This window comes from Bactrocera neohumeralis, chromosome 2 (assembly GCF_024586455.1).
Source record: "Bactrocera neohumeralis isolate Rockhampton chromosome 2, APGP_CSIRO_Bneo_wtdbg2-racon-allhic-juicebox.fasta_v2, whole genome shotgun sequence".
Classification (NCBI taxonomy): domain Eukaryota; kingdom Metazoa; phylum Arthropoda; class Insecta; order Diptera; family Tephritidae; genus Bactrocera; species Bactrocera neohumeralis.
The window spans coordinates 81,274,724-81,292,249 of NC_065919.1; the positions used below are offsets into that span (position 1 = coordinate 81,274,724).

Genomic DNA, 17,526 nt, shown 5'->3' on the forward strand with positions numbered 1-17,526 from the left:
TAAAATTTAAATCAACTGTTCATAATTATTTATTCATAATTTCGTGTGTGAAATATTATAACCAAATTTTTTTATTATTTATGTAGCCGTAATTTATAACTGTTATACACATGTAATAAAGTTATGTTACTTTTTGGTTTCTTGTGAATCGATAACTTTAACAAGTACTACCAACCTGACAATGTTCACTCAAACTGACAGCAAACTGACAAGTAAATTTTTTTGTATATTTGTAGTCAGCCGTAATTATTGCAATTGTCGTGCGTTGTGCAAATAGTTATAGTGATCATAAGTATTTAAAAATGAATTTATGAAAAGTTCTACTGGCGAAAAACGTAGGAAACTCCGCCAAATGAGCATGGCATTGGTGACCGTGCAGCGTTCGCCGAGTGTTACTGGTTCGCCGCCACAATGTGGCTCGGTGAGTTTGTTTGTCCCACAAAGGGAGCGACTCTAAAAAGATGGAAAACATTTTTTCACTCCCTTTTATTTGTTAAAATTCAGTGAATTCCGTAAAGAGTTATTGTTTAGTGATATAATATGTACCTTATTCAATTTTTCTTAAATGTTTTCCACAAATATGTACAATACATAAGTGATGTGCAGTGACTAAAATAATTTTCTTCTGTATATATTGAAGGGGAGGAGACGTAATTTCACATCTACTCCCTATGCAGGAAAATGAAATTGTGACAATTCCACCTCCCTAAATCCAGCAGAAATGAAATTCGTCAAAATAATTATAGTAAGAGGCAAATATGTGTATTGAAGCAGAAAACTTAAATACCCTAGTGACTTTATATCTTACTCGATCGTAGGTTGGCCGTTTTTTTTGCATAGTGCCTATGTTAGTAGTTTGCTGATGTTTCTTTTCTTACATACATATTTCCTCGTTGCCATTTTATTGTCGCTACAATCATACCGAAATGTGCAAAAAAGGAAAAGTGCGTTGCGCAAATGCCAAATTATTCACTTTTTTCATATGTGGCCAATGGTGCTGTAGTTGGCGTTGACTTCGACGTCGCGATCATCCGTGCAAGCATTTATGTTCTTTCTTTAGTATATGTTTATATCGGCTTTTGTTTTGCTTTTATTTCTTTACATTTGTTTTGTATTTAGTATGTTCGAAAGGCTGATCTAAGTTTGATAATGCATGCAGTCCGTTGTAATAATTGTTATTTCTTGTTCTTTTTTCTAAAACTTGATTATGAAGCGAAAATAAAAATGAGTAATTTAGATGATGCTAGCACTTCCGGTGTTTAATTGAATGTCAATTAAGGCGCTAACTAAAAGACCACCTTTGAAAACATGCATTTACAATAACAGTGTTAAATATAAATATGTCGTAATCTCAATAGTGCACATACATATATTATTTGTATATATAGTATGTATATACATTTGTATATTTAATATATTTGAAGAAAATATATTTTCAGCCCACAATTTTCTTGACCTTGTTCTGAACAGACGCAGACGCGAACATCAATGCTATTACGAATATATATACATATGTATGTATGATATGAAGTTTATATGTAAAATATGAACGTATGTACATACATACTATATCTTTATATACATACATACATACATATAAGCACATTTTAGATCGACAACAATTATAATTATTAGCATTACCGTGAATATTTTGGTATATTCGCATATTCCATGAATGGTCTCTTTGTTTTGCCTCATATCAAATATTTTGTTTGTATGTATGTATATATACTTGTGTGAATGTTTACGCGTTGTTATTTTACATTGCTAAATAAGTTTCCTTGTTTGGTTGCAATTATTTGGTTGTTATGGCATCACTGATTGTTATCAATGATGGAGGTTTTAAGTCTTGCTTATCATAGGGGTTTATTATGACTCACACATTTTACTGCCCAACAATTATAAGAGGGTTATCTATTGATAGTGTTTTTAATTATACAAAAAGTTAGAGTATTAAAGTGTTTAAACGAAAAAAACTACTTTTTATATGTTTTTCAACTCTTATTTGTATATAATAAGTAATAATAAAATATTTGTAAATTATTTCATTTCACTTTATCCATTATTGATATGAAGGTCCTATCCTCTTTTCAGAGTCATTAACTAATAATTTGATATTTATAGCTAGTTAACATGTGTAGTTAGTATGTAGTGAATACAGTGTAGAATAGAGGGGGTATATCTGGAACAATTCCGCCCGGTGTTCTCAGGAAAGCCCGGTGCACTTCAACAATGTTTTGCAAATTTTGTTCCGGCAATAATACAATCGAACTCTGAATAAGAATTTATTAATATAGATGGGTCTTTGATTCATCCTATTTTTCACTCCTATCAAAAATTGTTCGCAACAATTATTTATAAATTGCTGTTTTATTTACAGGAAGGAGAAACTGAGGATGATGAAGGCAATAGATCTGAAAAGAGGTAATATAAATACAAACATTGCCCTGGTGTATTCTTAAATTATATATTTTTTCACACTTCTTATAGCGAATGCTTCTTTGCCGTTAAGGACACTGTTTTGGGACTTGCTCTTAAAGATGTTCCAGCAAAAACTAATGAACGTCGCGCAAGTACAGATTCGGCGAAATCTACTAATAGCACACAAAGTAATAATTCTGATATTCAACAACACTTACAATCAATGATTGATCTACTTTACCCAGAGGAAACCTTGAAGATGGTAAAATATTCAACTGGTACATATTGTAGTATTATAAATAACTAAAATATTTTATTTTTCATATAGGCTGTTAAATTAGAGTCCCAACGACCGAATCGCACAAGGTATTTAGTGATTGTATCACGTTGTTGCTACCGCCCCACAACCACCGATCGAAAAAATAAAATTATGCGACATAATTCGACAAAAGCGAACAATGCCATAGCATCGGCAAATATCGTTACTATGCGTCAATCGTCAGCGGATAGTATTAAACGAACGCCACAACAGCAGCAGTCACAAACGGAGTCAAGTAGTGGCGGTGAGGAGTCAACGGATGCTCAAGACAAAAATTACACCAGCGGATCTCAATCTGCGAAAGCAACTCAACGGCAGACCATAAAAAGTGATACAGAGAAAATCAGTGCCTCAGGCGATAGTAAAATTTGCGAGGATGGTGTCGAAGAATCCTGTCTACTGGGCATTGACTGTAACGAACGTACCACAATTGGACTTGTATTGCCTATACTTGCCGATACGACAATACATCTTGATGGTGATGGGTAAGTCTACAAAATGTATGCCTACATATTATTTTATATTAATTAAATAAATTTTATTTGCTTAGTGGTTTTAGCGTTTCAGTTTATGGTAAAACCCATATTTTTAAGCCTGTTTCTGTGCAAGCCATGTGGTAAGTTTATGCTTATACATAATAATATACTAATGTAAAAATCAACTAATCTTTAATTATTTTTTGTAAGGTCTGCATTACAAACATTACATAAAGTATCGCAAAAGGCTCGTGAGAATAATTTCTATCCGCGTGGACCATCGCACGATTGGACATCATTTTATGATAGCCATATCGAATCTGAACAGTCTTGCCTGAATGAGTGGAATGCTATGGACTCAATCGAAAGCCGACGTCCCCCTTCGCCAGATGCCATAAGAAACAAGTATATCAAGAAAAAATTTACAGTTATATAGCATACATTATTAATTCTATTCTTATGTATTTATTATAGACCAACAGCAAAGGAGGAAACGGAAAGTGTTATAAAAATGAAGTTGAAGGAAATAATGATGTCAGTGGATTTAGATGAGGTTACCTCAAAATATATACGTGGTCGACTTGAAGAACTACTTGATATGGACTTAGGCGAATTCAAGTCATTCATTGATGCGGAAATGTTAACCATCTTAGGTCAAATGGATGCGCCAACAGAAATTTTCGATCATGTCTATCTTGGTTCGGAATGGAATGCCAGCAACTTGGAGGAGTTGCAAAAAAATGGGTATTTTATTATTTTTATATTAATATTCCATATCTATTGTTTACAAAAGTACCCCTTATTAATATGTATTTATTGCAGTATACGCCATATACTTAATGTAACTCGCGAGATCGACAATTTCTTCCCGGGTGTATTTGATTACTTTAATGTAAGAGTATATGATGATGAAAAAACGAATTTGTTGAAACACTGGGACAACACATTTCGTTACATAACTCGTGCCAAGTCGGAAGGCTCCAAAGTACTGGTACACTGTAAAATGGGTGTCAGCCGATCGGCATCAGTGGTAATCGCTTACGCCATGAAGGCATACAACTGGGAATTTAAACATGCACTGCAACACGTTAAAGAACGCCGTAGCTGCATAAAGCCGAATAAGAATTTCCTCAATCAATTGGAAACTTACCGCGGCATGTTGGATGCAATGAAGAATAAAGAAAAACTGCAGCGCAGTAAAAGTGAGACGAATTTGAAAAGCACAAAAGACGCGCGTCTTCTGCCTGGCAGTGAGCCCACACCACTCATACAGGCCCTAAATCAATCCAAATCGAAGTCAACCGGCGGTCATGATGATGTAAGCTGTGGTGATAACGTTGTGGCTTGTACCGATGGGAACATTTTGAGTGGCAAAAGTGTTGGACGATCAAAAGTTTCAGCCGCCATTAATAGTGGCGGCACAAATGAAGCCAAGCAACGTCGCCTGGTGCGTCGGTCCAGTAGCACATCACCGCAGGCGGTGCCACACGTGCCACATATGACAGTAGTAATTAAACAGCAGAGTCAATCGTTGGAAAATCTAACGCCGGAACGAAGTGTAGCAGAGGAGCCGAAGAATATGCGTTTTCCCGGAAGTAATGGCGAAAATTATAGTGTTACGCAAAATCAAGTACGCCACATACAAAAGAATGTACAACCGCCGCCACCTCCACCGCCGCCGCCTCCTTCAACCATTTCCCAACATCAGTTACAACAAAAGAAACAGAAACAACAAATAGCATCTGTACGTACTCGTGTACAGGATCTCGAAACACATACAAATACACGTAAGACGGCCGACGATCGTAGATCTCTTAACTTGCAATTCGGTCGCTCGGTTTCGCACGATACTGGCACAACAGTAACACGTATGGAAATGTTACCTTGTTATGGCGGCGACGCCACAGTGCAAACTGAGCACAGCCCCGTTTGGACATCGTCTGCAAAACTCATAACACAGACATCCAACCTGAAATCTGCTGCCGAAATTGGAGGTGGCGACGAGGCACTTGTTCAGAATAGATCAAGTATGTGTTCCGACACCACAAATGTAAGTGATGATATTGCAAATAATGTAATGGATGCATCTCCCACTGAGCCTACAAAAGAGGAGCAATTCAAATTGGACGGCAGACGTCATAGCCGCAAAACTCAGTCCTGGACTGCAATCAGTGGTACAAGTGACTTGAGTGGTGGCAGCAGAACCGGTGGTATTGTTTTAGATCGTCTCAACGTTCTGGGTGCAGGTACGAGTGCCAGCAGTTGTGCTAACAGCAAATTGGGCTCTAATAGCAGTATTGATTCGATCTCATCGAGCGTCGCATCTTCGACGACTACCACATTAGAGGAGCGAGTGATAACTCGAACCCATAGGCATCGGGATTTGCCCTCACGACATGCCTCTTGGGGTTCAGGAGATACGAGAAGCGCTGTACCAGTACGAAATAGTTCCTGGTCAGCATATGACAGCAATCGCAACTCCTGCCAATATGGCGGCGGGGCAATACTCGAAGGGCAAATACATGAACTTAACATCAATAAGAGCAATAAGACTGCCACACAAATTTACCAGAGTGGATCGATGCAATATCAGCATCAACACCATGTGGGAACGGTGAAGCGCACTAAACAGAAATTGGAACAATGCGGTAGCACTGGCAACAATCATACGCTAAAGAAATTGTGTTCAGAAAATGGTGAGCGTTCGTCTGATGAAACCACAGTAGCCAACAGTGCAAAGCGCATCGCCAAAGGTGCAATTAATTTGTTTCGAAGTGCTTCAGCTGCCGGTTCGACACGCACCCGTTGTCCTCCATATCGCTGCAACAGCGTCGAAATTGTACCCGGGGTTACAAGTACTTCAACTGGCGGTAGCAATGCCGGTGCGGACGTATTAGCATGCCAGATGGTTATGCGTCGAAGTGACGGCAGCCGGCCGCTCCACAATGACTTATTTTCAGCTTCCTCTGCTCCCGAATCGTACACAATATCCGATATAGAGAATAAAAATATGTTACCACCTGAATCTGACACAGTCACAACTCTAATATCCGGCGTAGACGAAGATGAGGAGATCGTATTAATGCGAGGAAATGTTGGCAGTGGTGCTAACATCACTGATCAACGTATCTCCGGTACTGTGCAAATACTCAAAAAAAGTTTTGAGGCCAAAGCGGGCAGTGGTAATAGTGGCAGCGGTGCCACTAGTGGAAATGTATTACAAATACAAACAGCAGTCTTGCCTGCGAAGAAAGGTCATCACTCATTGCCTTCTTCACCAGTGGCGCAGCATGCGGATCCACATCATTCCCGCCAACACAATCCGCAAATTGCATTGACTGCAGACGTTACAACAACAGCTTCTACAACGCACAGTCTCACCGCAGCACCACTCTGTGAGACTGAAACAGCTCCTGAAATGGTTGATACGACATCAAGCACTATAAACGCAATAACGCAGTCTATATTTACGCCCGTCTCTACTGCATCCACGACAATGTCAGTAGCATCGTCGTCTTCGTCTACATCGTCGACATCATCGAGCATGTCTGATCCATATGTTGACCGCAACGTTAAGGTGCTGGTGCATAAATACCAAACGCCAACTCCGATCATGCCCACAAGCAAACAAGATTGCGTTGTGGGCTCTAACCCAATATCTTCAAATATGTCCTTCTCATCTCCTTCATCCTCCTCCTCATGTTCAGTACCAACAACACTAGCGTCGATTGCTAGTTCCACCAGTCATTCGAAACCCCGCCGTCATTCCTATTATGAAAGTGGTGGTCATGCGTCGCACAAATCTATATCGATGGGTAGTAGTAGAACTGGCGGCGCTATTGGCGGTCGTTTGTCACACCACGAGTATAGTGATGGCAGGCCGCCTCCTGCACCAGCTAAGACCACTCAATCATCGCATGGCAACAATTCTCAGCCACCTTTGGGAGACAATGCCCAACAGCAACCACAACTACAGCAGCAACAACATCAGCGTCGTTTACAACAGCATGGCCGCACGCATCCACTCAGCCGGCTAACGTTACCAAAACAGAGCTTCAATACAGCCGCTTACAATACCATGTAAATTATATCAGCGATGTCGCACCGTCCCCTTAACCAAAATCTGTGTTTGGTGTACTCATTTGTATAATGTTGTAACAGCACTTCTTCACAACCACGCCCCGAAAAGCGAAAAACTCATACACACGCATCATTTCAGTGCACTGTTGAACCGCCCTGATATTTTTTTATAATGTTAGTGAGTGTTTAAGATCTGTGTAAAATTTATATGCTCACTTAACCACCAGTTATTCTTTATCAGCTTCGTTTCCCGCGCAACCGCTTCTTTGCATTTCTAAGCATTTTCTAACCAATCCCTAAACTATATAAGTATTTTTCTAAGGGGGAAAAAGTTTGTTGCTGCTTGCATTTCTAAAATATTTGTTTATTTTGATATTGTCCACTGCCAGCGCGACAAAAAATTGTCTTCCGACTACGCTTCATTAATCAGCTTTAATCGACATGCAAATAAACTCAATCACAAAAATGGAATTTAAGTTCAAGTGCACTTCAGTCGTCATAGCCAAGAAATATCAAAGATGATAATTTTAATAATTAGTATTCTAAATATTTTGCATTTCTTCGCCGCAACTTAATTTTTTTTTCAGTGAACTTTTTTTTTTACATAGCGTTTTCTACGTGTGTGTGTGTGAGTATTTCACGCTATTTTACATTATATTTCGCCCTCACAATATCACTAAGCACGCTAATTTCTTTCCGTAGTTCACAGCTTGTTCTTTAAACTTTTATTATAACTTAAAATTGTTAGCGATGCAATGTACTGATATACATAGTTATATATACATATATTCATTGCTAATTTCTATTTTTATTCATATCCAATCTCTCATGCCATTATCTTTTCCATGTACCGACTTATTTGTATTATTATTATATTCTGATTTTAACAAAATCATTATTATTTATAAACATAAAGATCGCATTAGAAAACGTAAGGAGCAGTTTTTATGTATGTACTACTACGTAGCGCTTTTTACCATTGCCGTACTGTATTTGTATTTTAATTATAAGCATTTGCAACAAATTCGGCACGACTCACCAATAAAACCATAAAATATATATTTATCCTACACATACACAGGAACAACTCCAACTACCACAATACCGCAATCATATTATATTTTGAAAACAGCACATTGCAAAAAAATGCATATTTAAATTTTTAACGAAACAAAATTCAGCATAAGGCATACAAAATATTTAAAAATAAAAAACAGTCGTCAAATCATAACATTAACTAATTAGCCAGCAACAAAAAAGCAAATATTTTGTAAATATTGTAAGATTTTTCTATTTTTATGTTTGTATGAACAAATGGTTTTTAAAATACCTATTAAAGCTCATATTAAATACGAAAAAACTTTGGATTTGTTATTTTTATATTGAAAGAGAGAATTTTGCCACAATATTAATAAGTATATGTATATTGATAAAAAATTCTGCGAAACATTTCATAGGATCGAATGCAACGTATTATAGTACCAATGGAAGTCGCGTCAAAAACGAATTTATATCCGGCTAAGGGTCTGACCCCAGGGACATTCGCCATCCTTTTTGGGAAACATTTCATCAAAGAATTCAAGAAATTTAAATTCAGTTTACTGTTGTTTTAATTTTTGTTTTATTATTGTAGCAACAGACTGTGTCGCCCCAATGTCTGCCAGGGTAGGCACAAGATAATATTTTTAATAACATACCTTTTCTCACTAGTAATACATGACAAGGCCAAATGCCTTAAAATTACTTATAAATTTTATTTAATTAATATTTACCGGTACTCAGTACTATATATAGATATAAAAGTATTGTTTATAACTTTCACACATTTTATACGTTTTGCGTAATTTTTAAACCCACTATTGGTTATTTCGCTGGCAACACCAATATTCACCGAAAAAAGGCAGCACTGACTCACATCAATTCTACGTCAATATTTGTCAAATTCTCGTTTTCATCTGTTCCTTTGGTAAGGTTTTCCAATTTTTGCATAGAAAAGTCGAAAATTTGTGCAATTTTGTAGCGTATAAACGCTGATCGGGAAGTTGTAATGCAATAAGCAAGTAAATAAATTAACATCGGAAACGGGGTAATCTAAGTTCATTGTGTAAAAACATTGAAAAAGTTCTGTAATACGTGGCGTTAGATGATGTGCTAATTACTTTTTTTTTCTTTCTTACTGATGTTCTTAATTTTACACCGTGTGTACAATTGATTGTGCGACGAACTTTATACATTTGTTGTTTGTTGGTTGTGTTGTGGTGGTGGGGCTGGCGGCGCTGGCAACGGTATTTGTTCAATTAACAACTTGTCATATAGAAATAAAAATAAGGTTCGAGGAGCAGTAGTAAAACCGGGCAGGAGTAGGGGATCATCAATTGAAATTATGTCGGACATGCTTCTTAATAAACCGACTCCTGAACGGAGTGTCGCAGGAAGTAAAGACCCGGAAATGAAAGGTTGGCTTATGAAGTGGACCAACTATATTAAAGGTTATCAACGACGTTGGTTTGTCCTATCAAGAGGTGTTTTGAGTTATTATCGCAGCCAAGCTGAAATGAATCACACATGTCGCGGTACTATATCGCTTCACGGTGCTCTTATACACACAGTGGATTCGTGCACTTTTGTTATCTCAAATGGTGGTACACAAACGTTTCATATTAAAGCTGCCAATGAGGTAGAACGACAATCTTGGGTTACGGCTTTGGAATTAGCCAAAGCAAAAGCAATACGTACTATGGAAACCGAGGAAGAGGAGGAAGTTGAAACGTCACATGTGGTACCTAGCCAAGAAATCAACACAGTGATGGCAGAGCTAACAGGTCGTCTGGAGAGTTTGCGCACCTGTTACGATTTAATTACTAAACATGGCATTGCTTTACAGAGAGCACTAAGTGAGTTAGAGTCGAATGACGAAGAGTCACTTGCCAGTCGCACAAAGATTGTTAATGAGCGGGCTACGCTGTTTCGTATTACATGCAATGCAATGATTAATGCATGTAACGATTACCTACGCAGTGCTGAGTCGCAAGGCCATAAGTGGTCGAAAATGGTTGAGCACGAAAGAGAGCAACGACAACGGCTGGAAGAAATGGTTGAAATGTTAGCCAAACAGCAAACTCGCCTCGAACAGGCAGCACACACAGCCGCGCAACATAATAAACCGCTAGCAATAGCAAACGAAAGTGCAGCTTCACCAAATGCTGTTACATCTGACGACGAAAACGAATTTTTTGACGCAGAAGAGAACAACGGAGTATTCGGCGAAAATTCACCGAATGAAGCTAGTGGATTTGTAATGACATTGCCTTCAAAAAGTAGTACTCATAAAGGGGAGGATGTTGAAGATGGATCATTTGTTATGAAACTACAAAAAACACGCTCTAACTCAGAGGAACAAACACACCATAGCAGTTCTTCAGAAAATGAAGAACTTAAACTAACCGAATCCGAGCCTCAGCAAGTTGTTGTTATAAGCAAAAAAAGTAGCATTATATCTCAAAAAAGTATCTCCAAACACAATAATGGAAACCAGCAAAATCAAAAGGTCGCACAACTACCTAAGACAAATCGGCAACGACGTACGCGCGTACCAGATAAACCCAATCATCCACTTAATCTATGGTCGGTAATGAAAAATTGCATCGGTAAAGAACTTTCGAAAATTCCAATGCCAGTTAATTTTAATGAGCCTTTGTCAATGCTTCAACGACTTACGGAAGATTATGAATATGCCGATTTGTTGGACGCAGCTGCACGTTGTACAGATGAATGTGAACAGTTGGCATATGTGGCGGCCTTTACAATTACTAGCTATGCAACAACGACAAATCGGACTGGCAAACCTTTCAATCCACTTTTAGGTGAGACGTTTGAATGTGATCGCATGGATGACCTTGGATGGCGGGTCCTCGCTGAACAGGTTTCACATCATCCACCAATGGCTGCTTTACATTGCGAGGGGCGTGAATGGACCTGCTGGCAGGAATTCACAATGACAAGCAAATTTCGCGGAAAATATCTGCAGGTAAGTCAGTCCTAAAATTTAAACATTGAAGAAAATATTTCAATGTTTTCATATTTCGCTTTATTACGATTCTGCAATAATTTCGCCAATTGCTTTTTTTATGATTCAATATGTACACACATTCAATCACCTACAGTTTACGAAATAGGTTTAATTAAATAACGATGTCATTTACGACACGCAATTTAAATAATATACATATGTATGTACATATGTTGAAATTGCATGTTTTATATTCATATTCGTTTACGTATATACATATGTATGTATGTGTAGACTCAATAATACCCTGTAGATAAATAGGGATTTTATAATTACCAAATGAATGACACTTAAATTTATTTTCAATGCTTTGAAAATGTAATATGTTTATTAAAATATAGCACTGTTTAACTTTAACATAATACCATAAACATGGCATTTTATCACAGTAAACTCAGTTTGTTCATATACATATATACATAAATAAATGCTTTATATAAGTGCATATGCATAAATTTGTGACCGTTGTGTTCAAGTTCAATTGGTTCCTAATAAAAATACAGAAAATTTAAATGATCTTTCAATCGCTTTCAGGTCATACCGCTTGGGAGCGCATACGTAAATTTCCCCGCAACTGGTCATAAATACACGTGGCGTAAAGTAACGACGACCATTAATAATATTATCGTTGGAAAATTATGGGTCGATCAACATGGCGACATGGAAATCAGAGGACTCAATGCAGCATCCGGTCTCACATGTCATCTTAAATACATTGCATATTCATACTTTTCACGCGAGCAACAGCGTCGCGTAAAGGGCGTGATCATGGATCGGAATAAAGAAGTCAAATGGGTGTTGCGTGGCACTTGGGATGCTTCTATCGAAATTGCGCCTGTACTTTCAACTTCCGGTTCCACTGATAGTCCAGTTTACCAAACCGGTGGTTACAAAACAGTGTGGACACGACGAATGCAGGCACCAGATAGTGACAAGTTCTACAACTTTACAACGTTGGCAGCCCAATTGAATGAACCCGAAGAGGGAGTTGCACCTACCGACTCACGTCTTCGTCCCGATCAACGTTTGATGGAAGATGGGAAATGGGATGAGAGTAATCGTGAAAAGCTGCGACTGGAGGAGAAGCAACGTAGAAAGCGGCGAGAACGCGAATCGGAAGCAGAAGCTGCAGCAAACGAGGGTCGTCCATATCAGCCATATGAACCGTTATGGTTTAGACGAGAAAAGGAAGAGGGTAGTGATAATTTGGTGCATGTTTTTAATGAATCCTATTGGAAGCACAAGCAAGATCAAGACTGGTCTCAATGTCCTGACATATTCTAAATGTAATAAAACGTTTTTACCAAAAGCTTAACAGCGAAACCCACTAACATAATACATGAAAATTTAAAAGTTTAAATGCGAAAGTTATATTATATAATATTAAACTAAAAGTGAAGTAAAACTTAACAAAATATACCTACATACACATACTTAGAAAATTATAGAAAGACGAAAATGCACTCAAACGAATAATTTTAGATGAAAAAAATAAAAACAAAATTTGGCAAAATGAAATACACTATAAATCCATTAGAAAAAGTGAAAGTAATGTTTTACAAAAAAAAATCTTTTAAAAAGTTAAGAAAATGTAATGAATATTAAAATAAAACCAAAAACAGAAAATGTTTCTTCATAATGAACATCAGCATTTTTGTATGAGTTGATATGAACAAAGCGTTTAAAAATATTGGCTGAAAGAAAATAAACTGCGAAGCGAATCCGAATACATATACAGCAATCGAAGGCAAATAATTAAAGAATATCGTACAATAAACAATATCGCTATTTGTTAGTTTAAGGAAATATCTTCGAATTGCTGCTGGTATTTTGCAGTTTATTGCCGCGAACAAAACGCCATATATCGGCCACGCACCATTTGCCGTCATTAATACGAGCCAACAACCAACATACCTACATACTTATATAGTATGTAAATAGATATGAATGTACAGCAGAAAACAAAAGTATGCTTGGAATATGCATTATACTAAACATCAACGTTACACACTCTACTCTAATTAACTTCCTACTCGTATTATATTGCTTAGTTTGTAATGTAAGTGTTTTCTTTCCTTTTTAATGTAAATAAATGCAAATTGCAAGCTAAGAAATACACATATGTTACATGTTAAAATCGAAAACAATTATTATTATTATTATTATTATTAAAAATTATAATGTAGTATTATTGAATTAAAAAAAAAAAAAATAGAAATTCATGGTTAAATAAACACAGACACACACAAACACAGGTTTTTCTTCAAGTGCATTTGCAAAGCGGGCGACAACTGCTTTTATGACACTATTTATTACTAATGCTACCTAGTACAGCGATTTAAGTGACCACAGAATGCTGATTAGTAAAATACATTTTTTTAAGAAAAATGTTTAAAAGCCAAAGATTGCATATGTTCGTTCGGCATGTGAGTCATTGTCAGGTGCTTATATACATATGTATAGTATGTATATTATTTTTACGGCCTGCTTATTCAGTTAAGTGTTTGACCAGCAATTCTGTTATTAGAGTTGTAAACCGATAAGAGTTCAAAGCCAATACATAATAAACCTGTACTTGTCAATAGAGGTATACCCAGCAGACAAATCGACTAAATTGTGCATAATATGGTCTCTAGTGGTTATAGCAACAATTAGCGGCAATATCTACTAAGAATTGATAATGAGAAATTGTATTGCTGCAATAGGACTCTACACATAAATTCTTAAACGATTACGCAACCAAATTCAAGGGTGAGTCTATACAAGTCATTTAAATTATTTCAAATATTGCAATTTCTTTCATATTGACTCACTTGTCACGACTGCAGAATGTTAGCAAATTATTTCTGAGCTGTAGGTCGTGAAAAACTTTGTATTGAATTTCTAATTTGTTTTCAGTAAAATGTATTAAAAAATGTAATTCCTTAACAAAAAATATTTCTATTGCACATGTCTGTGTTTATATTGGAAAATGTGTAAAGAATTTCCCCTTAATACAGCCTAAGCTAGTCTTCTTAAGACAAACTATTGAAACTGAAATACAGTTTATGCATAATTAATTTTGATTTTAATTTAAGAATTCAATAGAAAAATGTATTGAGGTCACAAGTTTCTATTTGTGTTACAAACTAATTCTCTACAATATAAGTAAAATATAAAGCTTTTTCATTTACATTTTTTTTATCTACTTTTGATTTAAATTATCAACAACATTAAAGTGTTTCCTCCAGTTTTGTTTTTTTATTCGTATATTTTTTCATCACAGTGAACACAAACATAATTTTACCATCATTTCTTTTAAACATTATTACTTATTACTTTATATGTAATGGGGAAAGTGCAACAAATGGTTTCTAAAGCTATTCAGCTGTTTTGGTGCAGAACATTTTTCACGGCTTACGCTTGTCTATCCAACAAATTATCTTGCTATGAATTGGCATTTTATGTTCATATGTGTGATTATTAATAAAAATTAACAACAATCCTATTGCGCAGACAATTAAAAAATAAGATATATACATAAAGGCATACATATGTATATAAACAAAGCAGAAGTGATTGTGTCACACTACTTATGCTGTACATAGTGTAACCTATAAATCGCCAGTAGTTTGTGTTTTATTCAGTATGTTTAAGGACTTGAGGAGCGCTTCCACCGACGGATCACGACCGCGAAAACGGCGAAATACTTCTGCTGTAGGCACGGAACCCCCTAGCGCTAGGAAAGTCTCCTTGAAGCGTTGGCCCGTCGTCGTCATTTCAGCTGGTGACTTGTATGCAAATTCGGAACTAATGTCAGCAGCTATCACTTTCGAATACAGGTGACTGAATTGTGCAGCGCCCCAGTCGCCAGAGAATATTTCCGTCAAAGAACAAGGGTGCGCGTCTTTTTTGTCTAGAGGCATGCACTGATAGACAGGCCACAGCTTTTTAACTACATCCAGCCAAAATGCGTCGGATTGGTGTAATTCAATATCCAAATCTGCGATGTAAAGCTCTTGACACAAATTGTATCCAGCTAGGCTAGTTTTTAATAAATGTATTTTTTGTAAGACGTCATCCGATATAGCCTCATTACTTGTGTAGTGTTTGGAAAGCTCCTTTAATATGGCTGGGTTATCAAGAAAATTGCACATCACATTCCCCGCCACTTGGGAAGCATCCCATTCGATGTTTGAAAGGCCGGCAAGGTCTGTGTATGGCGCTTTCGTAAGAAGGTGTTGTAAAGCTGAACCGAAGGTCTTGAAAACCATATTTAAATCGTCGAAATTTAGTAAATATGGTGTTCCTTGTAAAGGTTCCGTAAAGTTAAAGATTAATGCACATAAAGGCGTCAGCTCAGCTGAGGGGTTTCGATTTCGTATGCTCACCATCCAGCCATTATTTTTACCGAACTTATTCTCCTTAGAGTAGCAGTCTATGTAAAAGCCAGCGATCGGCGATACACCACCACCAGCGCTATTATCGAATACATCGTAGTACTTTACAGCCGGTTGCCAAACCTCAACATTTTGACGTTCAACAATACGAATATTGAACAAATTCTCACTTAATTTAAAAAGTCCGGTGAATACGTTTGGTAATGGGAAATATTCTCGTAGCTGTTCCTCATTTAATTGATGGTTAGCTATTAGATGTTTGCGTTGCCAGTATGCAACATCATATACATCCAATTTGTTCTGAAATCCGCTTTCAATTGCAAAGTTTTGCAACTGCTCAATTTCTGTTGACTGAGCAGGTCCAGCAAACTTCACAAGATTTGCGAATACCTGTTTTAAATTGTCTACACTTTTAATCATCTTGGTCTGCATCGACATCGCTGCGTAATTTGGATAACCTAAAATGAATATATTTTATAATTAATAATATAAATCATATCAATTCATGTAATTAGTTGTAAGCAATCATTTGTAAGATATCGTTAGATTTTTGTTTTGATACCAACCTAACAAGTTTGCCTGTCGTTTCCTAAGAGCTCGTATACCCTGCAAATGCGTACTATTCTCAAGACTCCGCTCTTGTTGACCAGACGCTTTACGCATATTCGCTTGCCACACGTTCCAACGTTGCATACGGTCTGGGCAGTATTTTAAAAATCCTTCCACAATTTGTGGTTGTAAAGTTATTTTCCAGGGACCTTCAGTTAATGAGGTTGAATCCTTAGATATTGCTTCCAATAGCGTCACGGGGAAATCACGAACAAGGTTATAGTCCTTAATGGTATGTCCAAACGTATGTACAGCCATGTTAACTTTATTTTTAAAGCTGGCACGTTCTTTGCCTAATTGTACAAGAATATCTCTGAGGGTCTCCCTTTTATCCTCTGTGTGAGTGAGTCCATTTAATTTTCCCTCCAATAAGAAACGTTGTAACAATCGAGCCTCAACACCTTGCACATTGCCTTCTTGTTGGGAAAGTGCATCATATAATACTTTACTATTGTACTTGGAAGCGCGTGCAATACGTGCACGTTCATGGATATTCATATAGGATTTGGTAGGTATCAGAGTACTATTACCTAGATAAAGTGCTTTAGCTATACCCCACGTGGTGTCCAGAGGTCCAGCCACTTTATCCAATTCTTCGAAGATGCCTCTTAGATTGCTGACATTTACTTTGTTGTCCTGAATATCATTTTCAAAGTTTTTCACAGTTTTCTCCACCAAACCTGCCTGTTGTCCTATAGCTCCCAAGCAATTTTCAATAGTTATATCATTAAATGCTGGCAATCCATCTGGTTTCAATACACCTTCAGCAGCATGTGTATCTTCTCCGATCTCAGGAACTCTATTTTAAATTAAACAACACGTTAAAGTAATATTTAAACCACTAATTATATGAATATTTTTCTCACAAGACAATATAACCGGCATTTCGATTACTGATGTATTGACTTTGTTTCACACTATTTATTAGTCCACTTCGACGGAACACCGTATACATATTGGAAAAAACTCACTAAAGTGGTTAATTGTGAAATGCTTTCAATGAAATTCAAGAAAATGCAAATTGCAATTTATAAAAAATGCGTTTACACAATCAGCATTGAATAAAAGTAAAGTGTCAAACGAATGCAGAACAGCTGACAGAGAACATGTCAAATAAAAATATTCTTTGGCTTCAAAATAGTGGTAATGAAATTTTAATCAAATTAATGGCAC

The 17,526-nt window shown here is 36.8% G+C and overlaps 3 protein-coding genes across 4 annotated transcripts; 2 read left to right on the forward strand and 1 right to left on the reverse strand.

Annotated features, from left to right (window-relative positions):
- Nucleotides 1-223: 223 nt before the first annotated feature.
- Nucleotides 224-8,472, forward strand: LOC126764855 (protein phosphatase Slingshot). 2 transcript variants are annotated; one of them, XM_050482476.1, is made up of 8 exons: nucleotides 224-421; nucleotides 2,381-2,424; nucleotides 2,491-2,683; nucleotides 2,750-3,225; nucleotides 3,291-3,356; nucleotides 3,427-3,621; nucleotides 3,691-3,960; nucleotides 4,039-8,472. In XM_050482476.1, exons 1-8 carry the CDS (start codon nucleotides 311-313, stop codon nucleotides 7,298-7,300), a joined length of 4,617 nt encoding a protein of 1,538 aa, XP_050338433.1. In that variant the 5' UTR covers nucleotides 224-310; the 3' UTR covers nucleotides 7,301-8,472. The 2 variants fall into 2 exon arrangements, with proteins under 2 accessions (XP_050338433.1, XP_050338439.1); XM_050482482.1 differs by lacking the exon at nucleotides 224-421 and adding an exon at nucleotides 707-745.
- Nucleotides 8,473-9,225: 753 nt separating this feature from the next.
- Nucleotides 9,226-13,615, forward strand: LOC126764894 (oxysterol-binding protein 1). Its single transcript, XM_050482574.1, has 3 exons — nucleotides 9,226-9,382; nucleotides 9,613-11,323; nucleotides 11,900-13,615. Exons 2-3 carry the CDS (start codon nucleotides 9,680-9,682, stop codon nucleotides 12,647-12,649), a joined length of 2,394 nt encoding a protein of 797 aa, XP_050338531.1. The 5' UTR covers nucleotides 9,226-9,382; nucleotides 9,613-9,679; the 3' UTR covers nucleotides 12,650-13,615.
- Nucleotides 13,616-14,577: 962 nt separating this feature from the next.
- LOC126764914 (uncharacterized) lies at nucleotides 14,578-17,428 on the reverse strand. The gene is made up of 3 exons (XM_050482595.1): nucleotides 17,220-17,428; nucleotides 16,311-17,152; nucleotides 14,578-16,202 (listed from the first exon to the last, which is right to left on the reverse strand). Exons 1-3 carry the CDS (start codon nucleotides 17,306-17,308, stop codon nucleotides 14,959-14,961), a joined length of 2,175 nt encoding a protein of 724 aa, XP_050338552.1. The 5' UTR covers nucleotides 17,309-17,428; the 3' UTR covers nucleotides 14,578-14,958.
- Between the last annotated feature and the right edge of the window lie 98 nt (nucleotides 17,429-17,526).